This window comes from Pithys albifrons, chromosome 4 (genome assembly GCF_047495875.1).
Source record: "Pithys albifrons albifrons isolate INPA30051 chromosome 4, PitAlb_v1, whole genome shotgun sequence".
Taxonomy (NCBI): Eukaryota; Metazoa; Chordata; class Aves; order Passeriformes; family Thamnophilidae; genus Pithys; species Pithys albifrons.
In genome coordinates this window covers 40174060-40199231 of record NC_092461.1, presented here as the reverse complement: position 1 = coordinate 40199231, position 25172 = coordinate 40174060, and the positions used below count along the sequence as shown (strand labels likewise).

Here is a 25172-nt window from a genome sequence, read left to right as displayed (position 1 = left end):
ATGAGAGGCAATTGTACCTGACAAAAAAAGAGAAAGATGAAAAAAAAAATCAAAGTTACTTGGATAACACGTCCAGAAGAAAAACATTTTCTAAGCCACAAGTTGGAGTTGAAGGTCTCAGATCAGTGTGAGCACTAGTGATCTCTTTTGGGGCAGTAATCACTCCTGTATTTGGGTGAGTACAGATTCATGAGCTCAAGTTCCATGTGACCACAGGCTTTGTTAGACATAAGGGCTCATTTCTCTTTGAGATATGATGAAGCAACAGCTCTATCTGGGATGTTCTGCTGGGACAACAAGCCAAATTCTGGATGTTCCTGCAGAAGAGTCTTTGCTTACAGCCACCAAAAGCTCAAGGCTGATAAGGTCACCACCTTGGAAGCAATGAGACAACAAATTCTGTGGTTCACATTGTTTGAACATTTATTGCAATTCAGTGTCAAAAATGTTTTACAAAAATACATTACTGTCTGCACAGAACAGCTGTAAAAATCAGAGCTGAACATGCAAGGGAAGAGGAAAAAAGTGTGCAAATTTATAATGGAAGGATTTTAACCACACAATAATATTAAACAGAAGTCTTACATAAGGGATGCCTTTCACTTCATATCATCTCTAGTTACAACTTTAAGGAAAAACAAAACAACACACACTCTCTTCCATATATGTAAGTATTTATAATTACTGTAGATTAGTTCCTAAAGATGAGCATATTTGCTATTTCAAAATAAAATGCTCTCTTGGTAGAAGACCTGTTAGCATTCTGTGCAGCACATAATGGCTCAACAAATGCAAGTTCCACCTTCAGTTGCCCTCCCAGGAGTAGAAGCAGCAAAATTTGGTCAACAGAGGAGGAACTTCTCTGGTGTTCAGGCTATTTATGTAACAGACTGCATGTGTTAATGACAAGATGGATTTGTTCTCCCTAGGGCCAGATCCTTCAAAGTCAATTTGCTACCAACAAAATCACTGGAGGATGACATGAGATAGAAATTAGGTGCTGGTAAAGACATTCACAGAGTCAGTAGCCACCTGCTGACAACTGTGTATGGCTGACCCCGCCTTTAGAGCCTTTAACCAGCACCATGACCACCAATGAGCTGAGAAAAGCAGCACATGCAGAACACCAGAGTCCCAAACCTTGTTAAGAGGGTGTCTATGCCAGGCTGATCGGCCATCAGCTCCACAGGGCCTATGATTCTGCAAACAGGCCAGCTAGAAAGAGAGGCATTTAATTTAAATCTTTTTGGCAAGGTGCTGATCTATGGGGAAGCTGTGCAACAGGTTTGTAAGAACAAAAGAGGACTATGCTGATCAGTGTGAAACAAAAGATCAGTGTGAAACAGCACATCTGATTTGTTTACTACACAACAGAATTTGAAATGTTCCTTCTCTAAAGGAAGTTTGAGCTATGAAAGGCCAAGGAATTTTCTGGGCAGGAAAAGCTGGTTTAGTACCTGCATATGTTATATAAGGTGATAGCTGTGCAAGAGTACTCAAACAGAAATGGGAATACAAACAGTTCAAAACCTGGGGGCAAAGAAAATGAATAAAAAATATATTCCCATATACAGAAAGTGGCAGGGTGCAATTAAATGTTTACATACAAAGCAATGTCTTCAGAGCAATACACATTTTCCTAATCACTTTATATAATAAAAGGATCTAGAAACTCCCATAGTTAAAAAAAATAAAACAAAAACATAAGAGGAGTTACACCCACTTTATGATCAAATTTCAGCATAACATAGTTAGCACAAATGGCTTAAGGTATGTACAGCTGAAATTGTGCCTCTTGAAATGGCCATCACAGAAAAAAAACTTCAAACACCTGCCTCCTCTAGAAAGCTGAAACAGATTTCTGGAATCTCTCCATTCCTAAGCTTCCTCCCTTGCATGGATCTCTTTTTTCTCTTCACAGCATCATGTTCTATGCTGTTGCACTAGTTAACACATCCTCTGAAGACACTGAGATTTCTTTGTATAGGGTGGCAAGAGAAAACCCCACTGAGGAAAAAAATTCTCCTTTCCTAGTATGAGAACTGATGCATGTCTAATGGGGATGCATCAGTAATTGGAAGGTGAAATGTCATTTGAAAAGAACATTCTATTTCCAAAATAAAAGTCCATTTTCCCTTCACAACAGTTTTGCCACAACTGTCTTAAAAGAAAGAGGTCCTTTTTGCATGACAGCAGCCTTAAAACCACCCTGCCTGGAAGCCCCTGTTATCACTGTCCATTTTGTTACTCTGCCACCCTCAGCCAAGCAGATGCCTTTGCACTGCTAAAATATTGATTGCTTTGTTTATAAATGGTTAGAGTGTGGTATTTGGATGCAACAGCACTTTGCTTTAAATACAAACCAAGAGTACTGAATTCACCACAACATCTCGTTGTACCAGCCACTTGAGAAACAATGAGTCTCCAAAGAGACCAAGGTCTTCTTTGACAGTTACTGTAGCAGCAGGGTAATAACTGCGGCAGTAACTGATTCAGGCTTATTCTGTTTCATTTTGTTTAGTCTGTTTTGTTCTCTCATACAGTAGTTGCTCATGTTCTGCTGGTTTGGACACTGACAGCACTATCCCAAGACCTCACACAAGCAACACAAAAATGTCTACATATTAACAAATCATCGTCAGCACTTTGACTCTTCCAGTGCTAAGAAATGAAAAACAGACCAATTGAAGTAAGTTTTATAAATAGGAGCCTCAGTTGTTAGCATGACCCATGCTCTCTGGGCAGAAGGCAGAATAAACTCTTTTCACAAGGCCAGTGAGGGGTTGATAGAGGCAATGGCTGTACCCAAGACATTCCCCAGTCAGCTCAATCCTGAGATTCTTTGTCTTGCTCTGCAGGGAATGCACTAGGCCAGATTTAAACTTGAGCTTAAACATTCACTCAGTGTCACAGTGGGTAAGTGTCATCTGCTAAGCACAGAAGCAGACTGAGCAGAACCCCCACATATGATACTGAAATACTGTTGCCAGGTTGGCTTATGATGGGTGGCAGAGACAAAACTATGAAACCCCAAGTCAGAGCTGGAAACAGAAGATGCTAAGGGGCACAGGTCCTTTCACTGCTGGAAAAAGGAGCTATGGACTCCCCCAATTCAGTGGAAATGTTTCACTCGCTTCACTTGCAAGTTTCTTTGTCTTTGCTCAGCAAGCCAGATTTCAGCCTTGTGTACCCCACTGCCATTAATGCAGGAATGAAAACAAAAACTGGCCTCCTTCACTTATAAACATCCCCCTAAACAAGCACAAGTTTATTTTTCCAAGGGAACAGCTGTTAAATCACTTTCCGTTGACATGAGTATGATCAGCAGGCTTATGCTTTCCACCAGCAGCCAAACTGATGGATGGAGCATCAACACCAAAATGAAGCTCCCTATCCTGCACATATTTCCTCCTCATCTCTGGAGAGTGATGAGCTCTGGGCCATGGCTAGGGCTGGCACAAGCTCACAGAGCTCTCTGGAAGAGCAAAAACTTGGATTTGCTGTTAGGTGGCAGGAGAGGAGCAGTTCTTGTCAACATTTTCCTTGTTTTCCTCCCCCCTTCCCCACTGCTCCGTCTAGAGGCAGCTTTTTTCCCTTTCCACATCTCTTTCAAGAGTATGCAAAGTGATTTAGTTTGCAAAAATGCAAATACTATAATTTCAAAATACAAACAGCCGCAGAAAAGTGTTGAAAGTCAGTTATAAAAATATAAAATAAAGGAACAGATTATTTAACAATAATTAACTCAAGTAGTTCGTCCTGAATTGTCCTGAGTACTCCTCTTCCTCACAATTCTTTGTACATAGTCACATACTACCCACTAAATATTTACCCTTCCAAGGTATCCTGCTTACATCATACACAGAGAAAGTGCTATACAGGAAATCTACTGGCAAACAGCAAAAACTTCCCACTTCAGGTTTTCAAATTGCTTTCTGTGAGCTGGATTCTTCAAGCTCCACTGTAGGGAAAAGGGAAGTATCATACGCAGAGGAGACAGGGAGCCAGATCACAGCCACAGCAAAGTGGCCACTTAGTCCACAGGACTGAAAATGTAGCTCTAGTTTAGGGTTAGAAGATCCCACAAAGCAGCTCACCACTCGAAGTAGAAGGCATTAGGGTCTTTGGGTCTTTGCCACTGGCATGGAAAAGTAACCAAAGAAGTGTCAAGTGCTGTGTTGGAAATCCCCTGCCTACCCCAGTCCTGACTACTAAATAATCACTCCCTAAAGTCCAATAGTCAAACTAAACACATTGCTGCCAGTCTTCCAGTGAATAAAAACCGCATCGTTTCACAAGATTCAATGGCCCAGTTCTGTCTGTATTATACCAGCTCCAAGATGACTGAATTCACTTGACAGCAGTGGGAATACAGAGCAATATATATGTTGGAAAACAAGGGCTTGAAAAAAAAATCTAACCTTACTTGGGATTTCGACCAGTGCAATTAACCCAGTGGAGCTGATACAAATTTACCTTGCGAGATTAAATTCAGTCCTTTGTTTCCCTATAATAGAACTTCCTCTCTTATAGATAATAGTCATCCTTGTGGCTTCTCCTTTCCCTTTTTCTTAGTCTTTCATAAAGCCAACAAATTAAAAGAGGAGGGAGTAAAGTCTTAGGTATTTATACGGTGCCTATCATCTAGGCATTCAAGCACTGAGTAAAGCGAGAAAACTAATGTAAAGAGGTAAGCATTAATACAAGAAAAGATGCTTACTATCACAAACATTTCCCTTTAAATCATTGTACAAAATACAAAAGTTCACATTGTACACTGGATTTTTGTTTGAAAGGTACTCAATCTATTAGAGGTAGAAAGTGGTATGTTGCGATTCTGTCTTGCAAGTAGGCTAGAGATATACACTAAGTATTTCAGAATGTGTCCTTTTAAAAGCATAAAAGTATTATTAAACTTGTCATAGGGATAATTTTCATAAATACTTTTAAAACAACATATTTATAAATATGTATGCTAAATAAAATCAGATGGAGGAACAGTTCAACAGTCCTAGCCTCATATTGCTTTCTCTCTACTAGAAACAAACTAAAAGAGTTCTCAAATGGTTGTGGGGCAAACTCACTTTTCACTTCTAAAAACAAAAAATGAAGTTTTGCCCTGTATCTTGTACTCTGATGATAAAAAAGGGACTCTGTACAACATGCTGTATTTATACACCAGTCCTGTGGAAGTCTGTATTCCTTAAGTGCTGCATGTCAGTAAGCGATTTCACCTTTCTTCTCCAAGATCTTCTTGTTCCTTGACTCAGGAGCTTCCAACAAACATGAATATTTACACTATTTACAAATGGAGTGTCCAAGCTCAGTGGCATAAAGTGTCCTGTAAGAATCACATAAGCTGCGGTGACCCAAGTTCAGAATCTGAACAAATTGATAAACTCTTGTGGTGAAAGAGAGGTGGAGCAAGTCTCTGGGTTGTTGGCTGTGCAGGGGTGATCAGTACCCTGGGAAAGGAGAAAACAATTCCATTTAGAGAGACTGCAGGAAGGGCACCAAAGCATCAGCCAGCCTAGCGCTGCCCCTCTGCCCGATATGCCATGTGCAAATAGAGTAGAGCCCAGAAAAAAACAGAAAGCTCAGGACTGGGCTTCATATTTTAGGGGCTACTGGCAAGTAAAAAAAAAATCAGCAAAGATCCAATGCATCCTTTTCCTTTCTTCTGAGGGAAGAGACACTAGAGCTACAGGAGTTCAACTTCAGAGACACACCTTGGATATCAACACAGTGGCCAGCAGATTTTTGTCCCGGGCTGTTTTCTAGTCACCAGCTTTCACTCCAGCTAATGCTGTTGCCAAGACCTCCACCTCCATGTAATGGATAGAGAAAGCTGCTGGCAGTGCTAAAATGGTTTCTTGCAGGCAGCCTACAGCATGCCCATCTCCCTCCCCTCTGGCCCCAAAGGGCACTAGCTTTATTCAAGAGAAAGATGGGATCCCTGAAGCACACAGGGAAAAGGATGTTAATAACTGAGGGAGGATTAAGATGCAGGAATTCATTAGGCTATGCAGGCAAAGGAACCACAGCACCCTAAACCAGCTGCAATCAGAAGCAGCACTGGGTGCCCCATGGCTCCTGTCCCACCAGCACCTTGTACCTTCCAGGAGAGGATGTGGCAGTGCCTGCACAGCTGCAGTGTGTCCCCATACTGCTCCTTCCGTGGGTAACACCTTATGAGCTTGAAGTACATCTTCTTCCAATCCAGCTGTCCTTTGTCAGACAAGATCAGCCGTTTGCGAATCTTAAAGCAAAGACAATAGTAATTGTAGCAGGTCAAAAAAATAATGATTTGATCTTTCCAGCTCATGACATTCTCCTCTCTCTCTCTCATGCGTCATCCTTGCCAGTCCCATAACAGTTCCCTTGCAACACTAAGAAAGCTCTTACTTTGAATATCCAGCTATAAGCAGCTTCCTGATGGGAACAGCCTCACCCTTCATCATTATGAAGGTCTGTTCTCATTTCACCTGAAACCCTGGGAGCCATTTCATGCTACTTTGGGTACTGTTCCTGGCTGGCAAGACATGAAGTACATTTCCATTTAACAGTTTTAGAACTTAAAGTATCTTGCTTCCTCATTGACTCTAAGAGTCAGTGATTTATTACATTAGTTGGGAGACACCCATCTTTCTTTTTGGGTTCATTAATTGCAGAGGCTGGATTTTAATTTACTTGTTAATAGGAGTAACTTCCCCAGAAGCAAAGTCAGATCAGATCCAGAGTGAGTGGATAAAGCCAAGTTAGTAAGGAAATCTGGCACATGGTCTCTGAACTGCAGAGGTCTCCTATAAACACCCCAGACATTCACCCATAAACAGAGAGGAATTTTTGTTTGTTTTTTTAAAGTTTAGAAGATCCCAGATGATTACCAGCCTACAAAGGGCCAGAGATGTTTACACAGGTACAATGTGGATGGCAGCAGGGCTGTTTTCCACATACAGTCTTGTCACTCACAAAACAGCTCAGAGGGGATTTCTTGCGCTAAAGGGCACGAGAGCCCAGCTCATGGCTCATGGACCACACCCACAGAGATTCTTTGCGAGAGTGTCAGTCCCTGGGACATCAGGGTGATTGCTGGAGCTTGCCTGCACGTTTTCCCTGCACACGTGGGGCAAGGAGCCACTACATGACTTGCAGTTGTTCCCACCTGGATTAGGGTTGAAGTTCACTGTATGATTAATTTCTCAAGCTCCTATTTCAGGAATCATTGCTGCGGCATGTAAAACCTCCTACATAAATCATCTTCATAGCCATTTTCATGCCAGCCTATACTTTTAGACTGTGGCACAGTCTATCCAGGCAATAGTCAAGAATGTCCTACCCCTGTGTTTGCTTGCTAGTGGGGCACAACTAGGAACTGATGGCAGTTTGCATCCTTCCTTGTACCTGTCTGTCGGTGAAATGGTATTGGCAGAGTTTCTTCCACAGCAGCCGGTCCTCACTGAGCACTTGCAGGTCAGGAGCCACCTGACCAAGGCTAACCAGGTCCCTCCCATCACTCAGTCGCTGCATGATGTTCAGTTGTAAACACAAGGGCAGGTCAGTGAAAGTGGTTCCTTTAAAGGCAGGCTGGAAGAGACAGACGAAATTGAGCTCCTAGGAAGCTGAAAACCCAAGAAATCCTAGCTTGCAGTAGAGTTACTGCTTTTTAAGCACTGCTCTTCACAAAAAGAGCAAAGCAGCAGTTCCTTCTTCTGAATAAAGAAGACACTATGTTTGACTTTCTGCCCCAGAACAGTTTGAGATCTTCAAGGAATGGGCAGGTACCTGTATTACAATAGTTAGAAGCAGAGCTGCAGTCCAGCCCTCCTTCTCCCCATTTTCCCATCCACCCCCACATCCATACTTGTGAGACTCTATTCCCAGAAGCACCACCATCAGCTTTCACTACAGCAGGATACTGGCTGCATCATGGTATCAGCTATTAACTATCTAGGTCTCTCCATCATGAGGAAGATGGGTATGACTCCAAGTTCAGCTCCAGCTACACACATTGCTGGGAGTTTCATGCTTTTCTGACTTGTGTTTTAGCTTATGTCATCACAGGATCCTGCCATAACCACAGCAGTGGCTGGTGAGTACCCACAGCAGGATTTTTCCCTGTTTGGCTTCCCAGGTCACTGCTGGCAAGGCTAACTGTTCCTCTGGGAACACTTGAAGGACCTGCCCCTTTCCCATCAGCTGCAGCCCTGGTTTTCCAGGCTGTTCAGCCACACCAAAGCACATCCCAGACTAAAGAGACAAAAGCCACTCCCATTCACCTTTGCTTGGTTTTGCAAGCCCACATGGGGCACAGCTCCAGGAAAAGCAGACCACAATTGATCTGCAGGTCCTGCACTCAGGGGAAATTCAAGGCATACACAGGAGCAAGGCATCAGCAGGAACCACAACATGGGCTCCAGCTGCTTCAAAACCAGCCCCAGCCTTATTAAGGCAAACCGCAGCTTCTCTAGGATTGGGCCCCAAGAAAGAAACAATGTTCGACAGATGTGCCAAGTTCATCATTTACCCTGCACAGAAACACTGCTATTTTAAGTTGCAGAGTCACAGCACCCGCCTCGCCTTTGTCAGAGCTCTTAACTGTTTCCAACAAGCAGCACAGACTGCCATCAGCAAGGGAACACTGCATAAGGCTGCTTTTAATCATACAGTCACATCTCCAACCATCCCACTGCATGTGAGATTCTAGAAGAACAATTACATCTGCACACCAGCAGCTCCTTCCTGCCTGGACCACACAGCACTGCCAAGTGCCTGCAAGGACCACAGCTTTTCAACCAAGACATCAATTTTGGCCATCTCCACCAGCAAGGCAGATATGAAATAACCCTTCCAGAAAGGGTTAACTGTCTGCACCATCTCCAGAAGACGCTTCCCATGACAGTCTGGGTAGTTTTCCAGGGTAGAAAGAATGTACTGGATCCTTGGATGACCACCTCCCATTTATCTTCCTGGCCAGCCTGTATTTTGCATTCTCCTGCACTCCCTCTACATATAAGCTTGGCTAGGGCACAATAGGCTCACACCTGCACCTTTATTCTGAAGAAACTTGTGCAATTCAAACAAATTCTTACAGATTTTCTGAGTCAGGGCCAAAAACTTATCTACTTCTTTTCTCTCACTACTCCTTTCAAACTTTTCAAACACTACTTTTTTTTGAGAAAGAACAGATTAGATCAGAGCAGATCAGTCACTTTCTGGACAGAGGTTTGTCTTTTTTTTTCCTTAAAGCAGCTGTCACACAATATGTTGCAAATTTTCCTTTTTTTTAAATGGCTTAGGTCTTGGGTGTTACAAGACATTTCCTCCATCCAGAAACACCACAAGCACTCAGTGCACTGTGCTGGCTTCACAAGGCTGAGCTTGTTCTTCCTTTCTCTGAACTCAAGTGGTTTTGTTCTAGCTTGCCCTGAAGTTATCTTCAGTTGTGTGAATTTTTTTTTCAAGCTCCACATCTATTTTATTTCAATAAAGTGTCTGTAAACCTACATATAAATATGCACAAAAGACTATTCCATTCATAAGTAATATTTTGACACTTTTGTCTGTATAGGCAGAGTTCTTTTGAGATGCTTATCTGTTTTGAGTCCCTAGAGGGGAAAACCCCACATTGAACTACTGAGCTGAGCTGCAGGAAGTAGGTCCTGACCTGTGGTGCCCTCAGGGCAGCAGGTTCCTGGATGGAACGGCCTTTGGCAGTGCCCAGGCACTGCATGGCTCCCCAGCACAGTCTCAGGAGCCACCCCACCACTGAGCCAGTGGTTCCCCACCAAGGCAAAGGGAGCTGCAGCCCTTCTCAAGAGGGATGCCAGGACAGATAGCAGAGGTGGGGTAGAGACCACCATCAAGTAAAGCACTGCTGCTGTTGCAGCTCCTCTTCTTTTTGAACCTCACAGAGTTCATCTTGTTGCCTGCATTACTGTAACTGAAGGGCTTGAGATTTTTCCCTGGTGTTCCCAGAGAACACAACCATGTAAAATTATAAAAGCAGGCTCTTCGCTTAATCCTTTGCAAATGCCTTTCTGTTTGACCCACCCAGGAAAAAGATTTTTATACTCCCCTGGGCTACACCTAGGTCTGCCTAAATGGAAATTTCACAGTTCAGTTCACTGCAGAAGAGTCCTACAAAGGGGCACACCAACATAGATATTAACACTGAGGGAAAGTTCTAGCATTTCTGGGAAGTGAGTGTCCATTTGAAATGGAAAAAAAAAGACTAGATATAGTCCTGGGCAACATGTTGGTGTCCCTGCTTGAGCCAGAGGGGTTGGACCAGATGACCTCCAGAGGTCTATTCCAACATCAAACCTTCTGTGATTCTGTGAAACAGGGTAAGTTCAAACTTGATTCCTATGCAAAGCCAGGTTAGGAATCTATCATCTAACACATCCTTCCCCATCTCCACCCATGCTGTTGAAGAAACATGTTGTAAGAGCAGGACTCATCTGGCTGGAACAGGTAGCTCCAGACTACTGGAAGAATCATTGGGTTTTTCAGCCAAAAAGCATGAAGTTATGTAGCTATTTGGAAATTTGCATTTATTTTACAGATTAAGCAAATCTAAAAACCTCAGCTATCTGATAAACAAGTTTTGAAGTCAATTTCTCAATTTGAGAAAGACTGGGTTGACTCTTCGCACTGAGGCCGTGCCTCTGAAGAGTGAAGAGGGGGAGATGGTTTTCTGCCCAGCTCTGTTCACACAGCACGTCACAGCCATTACAGAGGTCAAGTCACCTCAAGCATGATCCTGGGTTATGTATGTTGAGTTAGAATTAAGGGATTCAAGTAATGCTAGGAATGCATTCAGTTATTTTGGCAACTCCAGGTCCTTCCACTCTGTGCTTGCACTGGGAGCAGAGTGGGAAGCAATCATCCAAACGAGAGCTGCTACATGAGGTTTCATGAAGGAGCCACAATATTTTTAGCTTTCAGGATTTGTGCTTACCTTGGTGATCTGAATGTTGTTTAGTTGCTGCTGCCAGTGGAGAATACTCTCCATCCTGTGCACCCACATGTTGATGTTTCCAACCAGGACAGACTTGCCAACCCGTTGAACTAATGTACAGAGGGATGTATAGAGGGTCTGCAGCAATTCCCGTATTAGCCTGATGTTCTGCTGATCTTCAAGAACTTTGAAAGAACAGGAAAGGTTAAAAATGGGAACTGTCAAAATCCTTCTCTGAATCTGCATGTTTCTCAGGCAAACCAAGTTATTTGCTATAATGTCACAGGCCAAGAGCCAGCCTGTGCTTTTGTTTTTAGAGGAAAGCACTCAAACATTAGCCAGTCACAGCAGGTTAGACAGCAGATGGAAAGAGATCCTCCCAGGATAAGCAGATGAGATTGCCATTTCTGCAGCACTTCCCATTTCCAGCCACTGGCAACCAGCCAGTTTTCCCCTCCAATATTATGTGAGAGGTTATCTATATCCACCTCTTCCCCATCTATCCCAGTTGATGTGCAGTGAGACAGTTCAGGATCTCCTTTCTCATTATATATATACACTAATAGGGTGCTCTCAATTCCCAAGCTTCAGCTAGAGCTTTAAAAAAAAATAACAGCAAGAAAAACCCCACAACAAACGCAACCAAAACACTTATGAGGGAAGTGCCACATCTCAATCACAATTCATTCTGCCAAACAGGTGAAGACACCCCTCCAAAATGTCCTTTCCTCCAGAGCAGTGGGAGCACTAAAAACAGCAAACTGGCAACAGGGCAGCAGCAGATACTGCAAACATGCCTGGCCAGGGGCAGGAGCAGCCAGCCCTCTTCTGCAGTCAGAAATAGGACTCAGTAGGATGCAGTAGGGGTGGTAGCAAGGAAAGCTGGAGAAGGAGGAATTGCTTCAGATACCTACAGGCATTTCTTTGCTCTCCTCCCAAGTCCTTCATTGAGGGGAAAGAAAGCTGAACTGCACTGCAGAAATAAGCAGTAGTGCCCCTCTTCACCCATCTTGCCTGACTGTTCTCAAGGATGTGGCTCACAGAAAGCACATCAGATTAAATCAGACTCCTCCTCGCTGTTTCCGTTTCTTACCTTTCTGCACCACTTTTTCCAAAATGTTCATGTAGTTTTTCTGGGCAATGCCACTCAGTGACGTCAGCTGAGACTTTGCTATCAGCTCCAACAGCTGTGGATAAAAATAGAAGTTGCAAGCCTTAGAGCACACAGATACCTTTCTAATCTTGACTCTGGTCACATGACACAGCAAAACAGTCCAGGGACTTGTTTGCTGCTTGAACATAAAGAGACAACCACAGAGCAAAGTAACACAGACAGGGAAGACAGCAGAGGCCAAATAATTGAACTCACACCAAAAGAACCGGGGGGAAGGGGGGGCGGAGGGGAAGGGGCATTTTAATCATCATTTGGGGTTGGGGGGTAGAACTAGAATTCATGGTTCAGAGATGCAGAGACAACACAGAGCTGTGCTCAGACTGACAGCTGCTATTCACACCACAGGAACAGCAAACAGCCAACGTCCCCATCCTTCACTGGGGCATAAACAAGCAGTGTCATAAGGGAACACAAGCAAATGCCTGTTTGGATGGGGATATTATTGATGGAGCATTAATGAGAATCAGACTCCACAATTTACGTCAACTCCTGGGTTGCATGGGTTTTGTCAGAATGCTGTCACCATGACAGAAAGGTCAAGTACTGTAGGAAAAAGAAGCTCTCCCTGTGACAAGCCCCTATTCCCACAGGGTTTCCTCCTCTGTTCAACTCTTACACCAAACCACCTTTCCCTGTCTGTGCTGTTTACTCATTAACCTCTGCTAATAGAAATCTTGCTTTTACTTGCAATTAGGATTTGCTTCCCATCACTGACCTCCTGACTCATTTACAGGCTGAACACTGAATTTGAGCTGCAGCTGATAAAGGAAGCATTGCCACAGGGAAGGATGCCCTCTCCTCCCCATCTCTTTGCCACAAGAACAGCTGTGGAAGTTTCCTATGGATCAGGCTCTACAGAACATGTGGCCTGTGATCTTACAAGCCCTTCTCCCTTCTCCCAGCATTATATAAATGCACAGACTGTCCACATGTCAGTCCATTTGTTTTGGATGTACACAGCCTTCTGTTTTAATTTAGAAAGGAAAGGAAAAACCTTTTATGCTACAAATCAATCAACACGTTACCGCACGACTGGCTTATTAATCCTTTATCATCTGCCGCTCCAGTATCCCATTGCTGGCACCACACAGAGTCCAGAGAAGGTGCAACTACTTGTGTCAAGTAACTAAGATGGCTTTTGACAAGACTTGATAAGTCATGAGCTGAACTGTTTGCCCTGCTGTAAGAATGATAGGAATATATCCAAAAAGTCATGGACAGCTTGCCATGGAGTGGGGAGCTTGGGGAGAGGTTTTACTGCAGTCACTCGCCTGCCCTGCTCATCTGGGGCACAGGCATGTGACTGCCACTTAGGAGCACTGAAGTTGCCTAGAGTGACCAATCTCTTCTGTTTAATATCCAGGCCAACACCACCATCAGATGGCTTTGAGTTTACATTCTATTTATATCTTGCACCTCACATGACCAAAAAAAACCCCAAGATGAAAAAAGACCTGTGCTAACTCCTGTGAAGGGCAGGCTGCTTGTTTTCTTGGCTTGTTTGGAGGAAACAAGAGATGCAGGAGAGTTGAGTAATATTTTGATGCACAGGCATCAGTGGATCTTCTTGCTATATCAGCTAAATGAGACCACAAAAACAAAATACTCTCCAAAACAAGGCAGCTTGCAAGACATGTGAAAAGTTTATAAAAGGTCTTTTCATACTTTGAAATACTGAATGAATATGAAGGAAAAAAAAACAACCCATGTCCCATAATAGTCTGTAATACTCTGCTTACACTAAACTGTTTAGCCTTGAGACCTTTGATTATAGTGATCAATTTGCCAGACTCCATCTGTACATTAGCCACACATGCACCCAGATCAGCTCTTCTGTGCACAAACAACTGTTGTCTCCAGACTGCACTGTTCTGGAACTGGCACAGAGACAGCTTCCACCAGGCTGCATGTTAGCAACATCATGCCCGTTACTAAAACCACCAAAATGCATGCAGTGATAAGCATCATGTAGTGTAATACCATAGGAGTTAGACATGAGGGCCGTTCTTCTAGAAGAATGAGGATAAAAGTCTCGATCCCTTGAAGAATGTTAAATTTGTACAAAATTAATTTAGCCAAAGGAACAGATTCAAATTTGCCTAGTCTGTGTTTATTAAGGTTCAATTTATGTTCAGTGAACCAGCTCAGATATCATGTGTCATCTCCCTTCTCCTGCGGCAATAAACACAGGATGAAATTCCATATGAAAACTATGTTGTGAATACTTCTAGGTCTACTCCACTCCACAGGGACCGCTGGCTGAAGCAACTAGTTAGCCCTCCAAATCAAAAGACATTATTCTTCTGTGCTCATATACAAAAGAACAGGTAAGCAATATAGTTCATCTGTGCAGCACATGCTCCAGTGCATGGGGGGGGGTCTTTTAATGTTGGCACAGGCCCAAAGTATGGTCTTGGTTAATTGACTAAGAAACTGGGGTCCACAGCATTTTTAAAAAAGTAAAACACTGTTGCCACTTGCATAATACAGACTAAAAGCAGACTGATGAATTCAATTAATGCTGAGTAGGGTAAAAAGGCTGGAGAGCTACAAGCATGTGTTCTGATGCAGTTGCATTAAGTCCAGCCCACGCTCAACTGAGAGGGACAGATGGTAGGAGAGAGTGCACAGGGAAAGGTTAAGAGCAATTTGAAAAGGTCTGCTTTTCAAAAGCACCAAGTAATCGCTTTCCACACAGTTTTAACTGGAGCTAGGAAGTCTGAAACCCCTCTGGAAAACATGGCATTAGGTCCCAATCCACTCTTTCAACTCCTCAGAAGTTGAAAAAGGTGACCTGGTAATTTCCTTAAAAAACAATTCTTCCTACACCCTTGCCCCATTTTGTTTGCTATCAGAGGTGTGCCATAACTACTGAGAAAAAGCAAAAGAGGCAGTGGGCTATCCCAGAGGCCCTGCAGAGATGGCAAGAGACAGCACCTTCCACAGCAGGGCAATAACCTGCCCACTTCCCCATGAGTCTGATGGTGCTGCTGCTTAAACCCCACCAGCAGCTGGTCTGCAGCAGTCAGTGCAATGAGTCTCTTACCTTCAGGAGCAGAGCACATTGTCCTCCTCCCAGAAGAGCAAGGAAAAAAACAACAGCAAATGGAACAGTGCCACGTGGCAGGGAACAATATCCCCCCTTTCAGGGCCATGAAAACACACTGCTGTGCACCCATGACTAGTGTGTGCAGCATTGCTTTAACCTGCTACAGCCAGATGGCACTTTGGCCACAGTCTTGGTTAAACACAGTGGTGTGCAGGCAATCCATACCCCAAATAACCAGTGCTAGAGGCTTACAGCACACAGAGCCAAAAAATCCTCAGCAGTCCTGTTGCACTGAGCAGGAGGGTGTAACCTTGACTCAAAAAGGGAAATGATCTGCGGTGATTAAAAATCACAAGTCTCAAACTACTGAAGTATAAATCCCCCTTTGAATACTCCAAATCAGCTATAGGGAAGCTGGACTGTACCCTGTGGGGATCCATAAGGTCCCAATGATCCCATTGTAAAGTCCTTACATCTGGACTCCTTAGAGAAAGTATCACAATGCAAAATTGCTCCTCCAGCCCCACTTCACTCTCACAGCCCTTTACTTTCTGTGGCTGAAACGTCACAGTGACTGCAAGCTGAGAGGTAGAGCAAGAGTAAGGTGAGTTATACTGATTTACAGTGCAGGTGCTGACAGATCTCCATGAGATAGCATCCAGCTGATACTCTTTCAGGACAGCATAAATTCAGGACTCCTGGAGCTAACTGCTGTTAGAACATAAGAAAAAAAAATTTAAGAGACTAGTTCAGAAGGCTGCACCACAACTTAAATAATGAGATTCCAGAAGAGCTGTGCCCATGCAGCTTAAGCTGACCCAAGTTTTATGATCAGAAACAGCACCTTCCCTTGAGACCACACAACCATCAAATGAGAAATCTTTCTGAAGGAAACAGCCTGCAAAACCTGCCATCTGAACAGAGTGTTCCTGAAAGAGAACCAACAACTTCTGGGCTGCAAGCACTTTTGTTTCTGCTCCCATTAATTATGCTTACAGAATGCTTCCAGTCTTTTTGTTAAATTTGTAAGACCAGAGAAACCAGGGCTGTTTCAAGACTAATAAAGTTTGGGTCCTCTGGGTCAACGATACACTTCCTTACTGGTCCTAAAATGGGAACACTGATTGTCCAGTAACACGTAGGCAGATGCATGAGTTTGAAAGATCAGCAAGGATCAAGTCATGGCACCAATCCCTATACTTGGCACTTCCAGCACTGTATCAGCAGATGATCAGGACAAGATTGATGATGGAGGAAAATTTCTTTCACTTCGGTTACATGAACTCACTGGCTCCAGTTGATGGTATTTGCCCTTGAAAAATACCAGCCAAGCTTCTTGCAGCTCACACCTCCACCTCACTCTAAGGAGGTGCTCATTTTATCAGTGCACCACCAGAAACTTCAAGAACTTCTTTTGAGTGTATCTGAAGCAGACACTATGGTGACAAGGAAATCAGCACTGAAGACACTGTAGCACTTAAGTTTAGGGAAATTCAGAAAGGAATGCTTTGAGAAAGGCAAGTTGATGTTAAGCCTGAAAGCCTATTTTGCTACCAGCAAGTGATGCAGCTTATTTCTCTATAGGAAAGCTTGGGTGTAGCCAGCAGAACCTGAAGCCTGCAGCTGTTTCTCTCCTTTCTTCCCCTACAGACATCCTTATATTCTTTCTGAGTCTCTGCTTGATGAATTAAGTAGTATGACATTAATCAGATACCCCAAGCAAACGAGTGGAGCGAGAGAGAACAAGGAGAGGGAGGGAAGGGAAAAATGTTTTGCCTGCCAATGTTCAAGGCATTTTCCATGTGACAGATTGCTCATCTTTGTGTTCTAGGAGGCCTGTGAATTGCAAAGGACCATAAACATGATCCACATCTAGGCAGAGCCTTTCATGAGTGAATCTGGCATATAAGGCATTTTATGAGCTACTATCCACTGGAGACTTGACCAATACAAGCCTTTCATTTTAAGAAGTCAGTTTTATATTTGATCCATGGTACCAGGTTTAGTATCTTCTTTAAACTGCCAAACCACAAGTCAGCCTCAATTAGAAAGCTTCCTACTTCTCAGTAGTGCTGCATCTGTAAAGCTGCTGGGGGAGGGGGCAGGGGAGGAAGCTACTCTTTAAAGTTCAGAAAAGAGGTAATTTGTAAAAACAAGAACATGTGTCAATTTCCTTACAGAACACTCATTTTGAATAAAAGCATCCCAAATCTATGTATGAAATCCTCATGAGATAAAGGGGGAAGCTCAGTCTGAGCTCTCCCACCAGAACACACTCACGTCACTGAAAATTTGAGTTTGTTCTTCAAAAAAATTAATGGGACTTCTGCTTAGCCACTGCAGTCCCATATGAGACACCCATCACATTGGGCTGAGCAGCAGAAGCCCATCATGAGGCACAGCATGACCTGAGGCCACACTCAGCAGTCTTTGGAGTTCTTCACTGTCAAAAGACAAAGTATGCCAAAGGGATATCCACAGCACCAAACAAGTTTGATTTTATGGTCCTCCTTTATATTTGACTGAAGAATTATGGCTTTGGCATGAATTGTTCCTTTCACACTAATCCCCCTGAAGATGATATGACTGTGTATATGTATGTCCAGTAACAGGAAACACCAAGTACCTCAGCACTGTTGATCACCTCTGCACAAGCAGGAACACAAGCTGTCCCAAGATCAGCAGAGCTGGCACAGTCTGAGTTTACATGGACTTGATTCCTGCTTTTCCTTCCCCAGGATCACCAATCCGTGCCACCACCCCTGCATCAGAGTATCTAATGATTGCCCTTCCTGCACAGCAGGTGGGTCATCACCTCCAAACCTCTACCCTTCCCAGGGTGACAGAGGTTTTCCCAGGTGAATTGTCACTTAGACAACAGGTGACCAAACCAAGGTGAACCTGCTCAGATCATTTCTTCCTTAGACACTATTCATGACATTTGACTGAAAGGGAAAGCAATACCAATGCTGCTTGCTCCAGAACCTAAAACCTGAACAGCTGTTGCCTTACCAGTGATCAGCTGCTCATGAGATGTGAAAAGGAGCTGTTTATAAACAGCCTCAGTAACAGATTTTTTTAAAGCTTATTGAATTCCAAATCTTGCTAAGCATTCTGAAACTCAAGATCAATTTGCAGATCACATGCAGATAAACACAAGCATCCACAGCCCTCAGGACAGAAGTTCCCCCAACCACTACCACCTCCTTGGCCACCCCAGACCAAAACAGAAGCCCTGACCTGTCATGCAAAGCCAGAGCATGAGGAATCTGAGGCTGATGACTCCTTCCTATCAGCTAATGGTGTCAGAACTAACGAAATGTTTCACCCACCAAAACCACAAGCAGTCACACAGGATTAAGAGCAACTATGATCCTTAAAAGACAAGACCAGCACTTGCAAGAGGTTCAGCCCATTTCCTCATTTCCAAAATGCTCAGCTCCCTTAAGTCTCTCCTGTGTCACTATAACAAAACCCCACAGCCCTCAAACTGAACCTTCCTATGCAAAGAAGTTTCCACTGCTCTATGGTCTCTGCAGAGAGCCCCTTTTGGGGTATTTAGAAGCTGAACTGAAAATTCAGAAATTAGAAGCCAAACTTTCTGGGTTTAAGAAGTGAATTACACAAGTGAAAACTAGTACAAAATGTTAGGCTAAGGACAGCTTATCTTTTACATTGTCACCACTTTCCTCCCTTTTCATTTTAAGAAATCAAAGACAAGGTTTTGGGCATCTATCCACACAACTATCCATGACTGCATGCAGCAAAGCCCAACACATGCACTTGCATCCTCAGACACTTCTTTGCCAGTGCTTGCATTATCCAGCTGGTGCTCAGTTCAGAGCCTTCACCATCACAGCAAAATAAACCCTGGCCTTTCACTCACCCTCACAACGTAGTTGAATCGCCTGGAGTCCAGGATAGCACTGGAGAAGTCAAGCCGGTTGAAGGCTTCTCCCAGGGTGCAGTAACCATGGCGCTGGGAAGAAAAAACAGCCTCGGTCATGTTTTGGCAAACTTGAGTCCAGACAGCACAAGGTAGACATGACCCAGGGCAACTCAATTTAGCAAGCTAATGGGAAACAGACCATTGGAGCAGCTCACAGCTGGGGGAGGTAGGCCCGTCTCCCACTGAGCCACACGGTAGGCAAGACCCAGTGGAGATTATGGTAGTTTCCCATGAGTGACCCAAGCCTTGCTTATGACCCATGAATTTGCAGGTGAGAATGAGCCACACATTCCTAGGGTTCAACATCTAGTGTGAGTTCAGAGCAGCCTCCTACAGCCACTTCTCTCCATGAGTGCAAGCAAGCCATTGTGATGAATTCCAATGATTTTCCATGTTAGGACTCTACTGGGTGAAAGCCAAGAACAGTATTATGGCTTGGCCTACAAATGGCTGGTTTTTTTTTTAACTGAGGGAAGCAAACAAGTCATATTTTAAACACATGTACAAAGGCTTGTACAGCAAGCCCTGGGTTCCCTGATAGGGGCTGAAAATCATTACTGAAATTCCAACTGCAAGCCAGATCTTCCACTTATCTCTTAAGAGCTTCTGCTGATTTATATCAGCACAGGATCTTTCACTGCTTGTAAAAAGCAGCAGAAAAGAGAACAAAGAACTTATGGAGGAACTCACCTCTTTTGTGCTTCCCTTGTGAACATAGATCCACTTTTCCTGGTGGAAATCTGTTTGGACAAAGATATTTTGCTCAGTTAATCTTCTACCTCAGTGGTCTAGATATCTGTTCTGCTCATCACATTCACTGTCTTTTAGCACAAATGAAGTTATTTTGTTTACACTACCACACTTGAAACCAAATCTAGCAACTTGCTGAGCAGCTTTGTTTCCATATAGCTTCACTTGAGACTGCAGCCCTGAGCCTTGGAAAGGGCTTCTGTTTCATTGATACAGCTCAAGACTGTAAATGTTTAATCTGCCAGCCACAGATATACCATAGCAGCTCCTCTTCTTTGGTCCCAGACAGTAAGTGTGGCTGACAGCCAGCTTTTGTTGTTATTGATTTTATTAACTATTCATTACCTTGGTTACAGGCTTGGGATTGTATGTCAGATTTGAAGTTGAGCAAAAATGTCATGAGACACCAGGCATGTAAGAGAGCTTTTAGCAGTGAGGTCAGGCTCAGAAGAGCATGCTTGTGCTTGCAGCTAATTTGCTAAAAAAGAAAAAACTATTTGGGACCAAAATTTTCCTATTTCTAATTGCCTCTCCCTTCCCTCAGAATGGGAGTTGTCCCATCCACTCCCCAAAATAACTTCCCTGTACCCACCACATGCTGCTAACCCGGTTTGCAGAAGAGCCTGTACTATAAGCAGTTGCTCTGCTCGATCCTTCTCCCACTCCATTCTCACACGGGCTTTTGACCCTACTTCCTCCACACACTGGCAATTCAACAGCTAGTGTAAAATAAGTTCTCCTCCCCATCCTGCTAGACTCCTTTCCACAAAGGGAATATTGTGCTCCTGGAGCAACCTGTAAACTGATGAACTGAGGCTATGGAATGTACTCCTGCCTGGTACTGTGAGCACAAGGACAGATCCAGTCTAGTTACAGGCATGCTGACCCTGCATCAAGCCCTTTTTAATTGTAAGTCATATCAGAATGCAGCCACAAACTGCCATGGTAACGTCTGTTTGTTCAGAGAATCGAATACACTGAGGGGCCAACTTTTGGCACCAGTTTCCAAAATCCGGGGGGGATGCACGATGAGCTAATAGTAGTGTGGGAATTGTAACTCATTTCCTCTGTGTATGTTTACACTTGTAGCCCTCACATGTAACTCCACTACCTATCTTGCAATCAGGCCAAGGCAGACCTTGTGGTCCCTGCAGGCTCCCCGGGTCCTACCACAGAGCACCATCTGAGACCCCGGCTGCTCGCTGTGCATACAGAAAGATTTCAAGCCTTCTATTGTTCTGAGTGAGCTGAAACCTTATTTCATTTTTCATGCACTCCGCACACAGAGATAGGATCAAAGCTTACATTCAGGATTGTAGCCTCCAGTAATGTTGATTAGTGCTCAAAATGCATATGGAAGGAAGAATAAATTTAGCCTGTTGTGCACAAGGAAGTCTACAGGGAAAAAAACTGAAACTAGTTCATTTGAATGTACCATAGGAAAAAATTACCCTCCTTCTGACAAACAGAAATGACAAAATTTGAACACAAGCACAACTCCTCAGAACAGGGATTACTAATGGGGGCATAAATCTTCACATTAAACTGTATCCAAGTTCTCTACTTAGGTCAAATATGGGCGCAAAGCCCTCAGAGACTCTAGAAGAGTCTTCATGCACTGCACAAAAGCAATAGATATGAAGCATTTTCCATTCTTCTGCAGCAACTTTTGTCAAAAACAATAAAGAAGCCCAAAAATCCATCTTACATTGAGTCTTGGCTTTGTTATTCAGTAGGTCTTTTTTTCTCTTCTTGGCAGCAATATCGTAGTTTAGGCTGTTGAAGAGATTCTCTTTGTTGTGATCATCCTTTTTACAAAAGCTGTGAATGACACAAAGCAAGGATTCTGTTTATTTCTGCAGTCTGCTGAACACTATGTTTCCTGCAAGGAGACAAAATACACAGGTTTTCATTGTGAGCTCCAAAGCTATCTCATTGCAGGCTGCCATTGAGAAGTCTGCACAGAGTTTTGGCATTCAGTAATGGTATTTTTAAGGGAACCTCTGGTGCCTCATTTCTGGGCTGGCCAAGATACCCACAAAAGACAGGAACAGGTAACACAGATTGCAGAGTTAGTGCTGGGACACTGCTGGGCAATATTCTTTTCCTCCCTTAAACCAGTCTCTATCCTTAAGTAACCCCAGGTCTTCCTACTGTAGGTAGCAGATTCCTCTGAGCCAGTCAGACTGCTACAGAAGGACTTATTTAGGAATACCTGAGGACATATATATGCACTCAAAATATTTATTAACAAAAGACCCCCTACAAAATACTATTTAAAGCTTACAGGAAAAGCTCAGCTGAGGTTCAGACTTAGCCAATGGTTTTCCAAAGCCCACACAGGAGTGACTACACAAGTTAACAGCTAGGATCTCCTGTCCAAGACTGACCATCATCTGCTTTTGCTGAAATTCCGCTGTAACTGTATTATTAGTGAAGGGAGCTATAACCCTTTATTTCCTCCAAGGGCAATGAAAGACTACATATAAAGAGGCTGTGCATCAGCATCTCCACATTCTGCAGACCTGCAAATCAGCAGATCCAAGCCACAACATGAAACCAAGAAGCCCCTGGGCAGCCACAGCGCTGCTGCAAAGATCTCTGGTGATGGCAGGGGAAGGCAGCACCCACCCTGAGCTCTCAGCAGCGGCCCCCTGCACACAACCTGCAGCACAGAGCATGAGGATGCCTCACAGGTACCAGGGAAAAGACAGAGGATGCATCCAAGGAGAACGAAACAGAGCTGCCTCCACTGCTCTGGCAGCTCCTAAGGGATGAAGCACAGCTATTTGGAGGCCTAATCTCAAAGAAGGTCCCAGGCACCTTGCTGCACCTCTCAGCTGCTGTGGCACAAGCAACCCTGGAGCTCTGACAGGTGCCAAACCATGTTACTGCTTGCAGTGTTAGGGAAGGCTCCTCTGTGACAGCCACAAGGACACTTGCACAGGAGGCTTCCTCTACAGACCATGTGTTTACACTGTTTAACTTCCAAAAAAATAACCCAAGCACCATACCAAACACACCTCTCACAGCTATTCAAGCACAGGCTTCTTCAAAGGAATGAAACTTGTGGGACAAGGTTTGTTTCCCCTGTTCACTGACTGGCCACACCACCAGCATATGCAAAAGTCAAGTGACCAAGTCAGAGTTTCAGCCCCATGAAGGACTCAGATCCCCTCTAGCATGCTCCAGATGGGTGCTCTGGTTTGGCACCAGCACATGGCCCCAGAGGTGGAGGAAATCTCCCTCAGCTTCAGAAAACCAAGAGCCTCAGTTCCTCCTTCCTACTCCACATCCCCCTTGCAGGGCAGCACAGCTCTGGAGAAGGCACTACTACTGCAGGCTCCACCACACCACCACAGAAGAGGACAAGCAGCAGCACTGCAGGTGGACAATACTCACAGAAACAACGGTTTGGGGAACCAGACACCTTAACCAGATGGAGCTAGCTCAAAACCCCCTAAACCTGAGAGCAGAACATCTCAGCTGCTCATGTCCCCCATCCATGCTGCTTTCTGCTGGGGGGGCCAAAACCTGAGAACAGAATATGGTATTAAGGAAGAAGCTGTTTTGAGATATTTTATCCTGGTTGCATAAAATTAACAGGGGGTCAGGTTAACATGCCCCATGCAATGGCAGAATCTGAGCCCAAGAGCACAAGGTGGACCTGCTTTAAATCTCACATGTCAACAGCACACCCTTGCCTGTTGATTTCCTACTGAATGACTCTGTAATCCGAAACCACCGCAACAGCAGCAGTGGATAAACTCCAGCATAGGAGGCAGATTATTTCCCTGTTTATGTACTGCCAGGTTTCCACACACTTCTCCAGGGCATCTTGACAGGTTGAACAGTTGGGAACCAGGACCTGGCACTGCAAGGACCTCAGCCCCGGGCCAGTGTGTCACCCCCTCATTTTAAATGTGAAAAGGGATCTATAAATCCATTCCAAACTCAGTCTTCCGAACACAATCACACTACCAGCAGCCAGACAGTTTTTTAACCTATTTACAAATAAACCCACTTATAAATTACAAATCTATTCCACCTATTCACAAGCCTGTGCTTGATTTTTATTTACAGCTTGTATGAAAGAGAGCAGGAGATACCTGCTACCTAAGCTTCATTTCAGAATAACATTTTAGCAGTGGCTCACAGCAAATCCCTGCTTGCTACAAGTTCCCTTGTCATGGCCATTCCCGACACGCAGCTGAGGAGTAGATGCATCTCTGGGAGAAAAGTTTGGGTTTTGACAGGAGCGATCTGGCCAGAGCCCACGACACCCATGCGCTGCAAAGGCTTCCTGCCCACACCATCTGGGGGGGTTGTTGATGTTTTGCAGCCGGATTAGTCAACCGGCACGTAAGGTACATTACTCACGGCCTGGGGAAGATTTATGGCCTCAGACAAATCCTCCTTCCCCAGCCGGGGAGTCGGGACGGAGGGGAGGGTTGTTTGGGAAGGGGTGGGCAGGCGCTGGGCGATGTTCCAGGGCGGCGCAGCGCGGAGGCCGCGGGGCAGCGGCTGTTTCACCTTTTCCTCGCACTTTCGCCCCATCCCACAGCCACAGGGACAAGGCGACCCGCGGCCGCCGGAGACCCGTCCGGGGCTCGCTCAGGCCTGGGGGTGGGCGCCGAGCCCGGGGGTGCCCGCATAGCGACCCTGACCCGGGGGGACCGCCGGGGGAGACCCCTGAGCCCGGCCCAGCCCCGCTCGCCCCCCGCCCCTCCCAGCACCGCCCCCTGCCGGCACGGCCGGGGAGCACAGCAGGGGCGCCGCCGCTACCTGCTGATGTCGCCCACGAAGCCGCCGCTCTTCTCGTCGAGGAAGCGCGTCCAGCCGTCGGCAGTCTTAACCCAGTTCTGGCCGGGAGAGCGCCAGTCCTGCCCCAGGAACGGCATGGCGGCGGCGCGGAGCAGGACCGACGCAGAGAGCGGAGCAGAGAGCGCTGCCCGGGGCGCGGCGCGGGGCACAGCAACGCTGCGAGCGCCGCTCGCGCTATTTATAGGGCGGCGCAGCGCGCGTGTTGCCGGAAGCGCGCGCCGGCCCCGCCCCCCCGCACGTGGCCGTGTTTATCGGCCCGGCCCCGCCCGCAGCCGGCCCGCGAGAAGGGCGTGGTCTGAGCGAAGGGGGCGTGGTCTAAGGGAGGGGGCGTGGCCTGGGACGGCCGAGCACAGCCCAAGTTACGCTTTTGTGCACAATTTGTGTGCTGGATTTTATGTGCTGTGGGTGGCGGCTCTCGTGTGTGTCCGCTTTGTGTGTATACAAAACATTACGTATAGAACAC

The 25172-nt window shown here is 45.0% G+C and overlaps 2 protein-coding genes across 2 annotated transcripts in view; one reads left to right on the top strand and one right to left on the bottom strand.

Annotated features, from left to right (window-relative positions):
* Positions 1–13966, top strand: part of NTAQ1 (N-terminal glutamine amidase 1) — a 38313-nt gene extending 24347 nt beyond the window's left edge. The window contains exon 7 of the transcript XR_011697706.1: positions 12871–13966. The gene's annotated coding sequence lies outside the window, so the exon portion shown is untranslated. The remainder of the gene's footprint in view (positions 1–12870) is intronic.
* On the bottom strand, positions 398–24880 carry FBXO32 (F-box protein 32). Its single transcript, XM_071553882.1, has 9 exons — positions 24671–24880; positions 21594–21706; positions 19826–19875; positions 19073–19165; positions 12057–12150; positions 10964–11148; positions 7405–7587; positions 6116–6259; positions 398–5465 (listed from the first exon to the last, which is right to left on the bottom strand). Exons 1-9 carry the CDS (start codon positions 24784–24786, stop codon positions 5376–5378), a joined length of 1068 nt encoding a protein of 355 aa, XP_071409983.1. The 5' UTR covers positions 24787–24880; the 3' UTR covers positions 398–5375.
* Between the last annotated feature and the right edge of the window lie 292 nt (positions 24881–25172).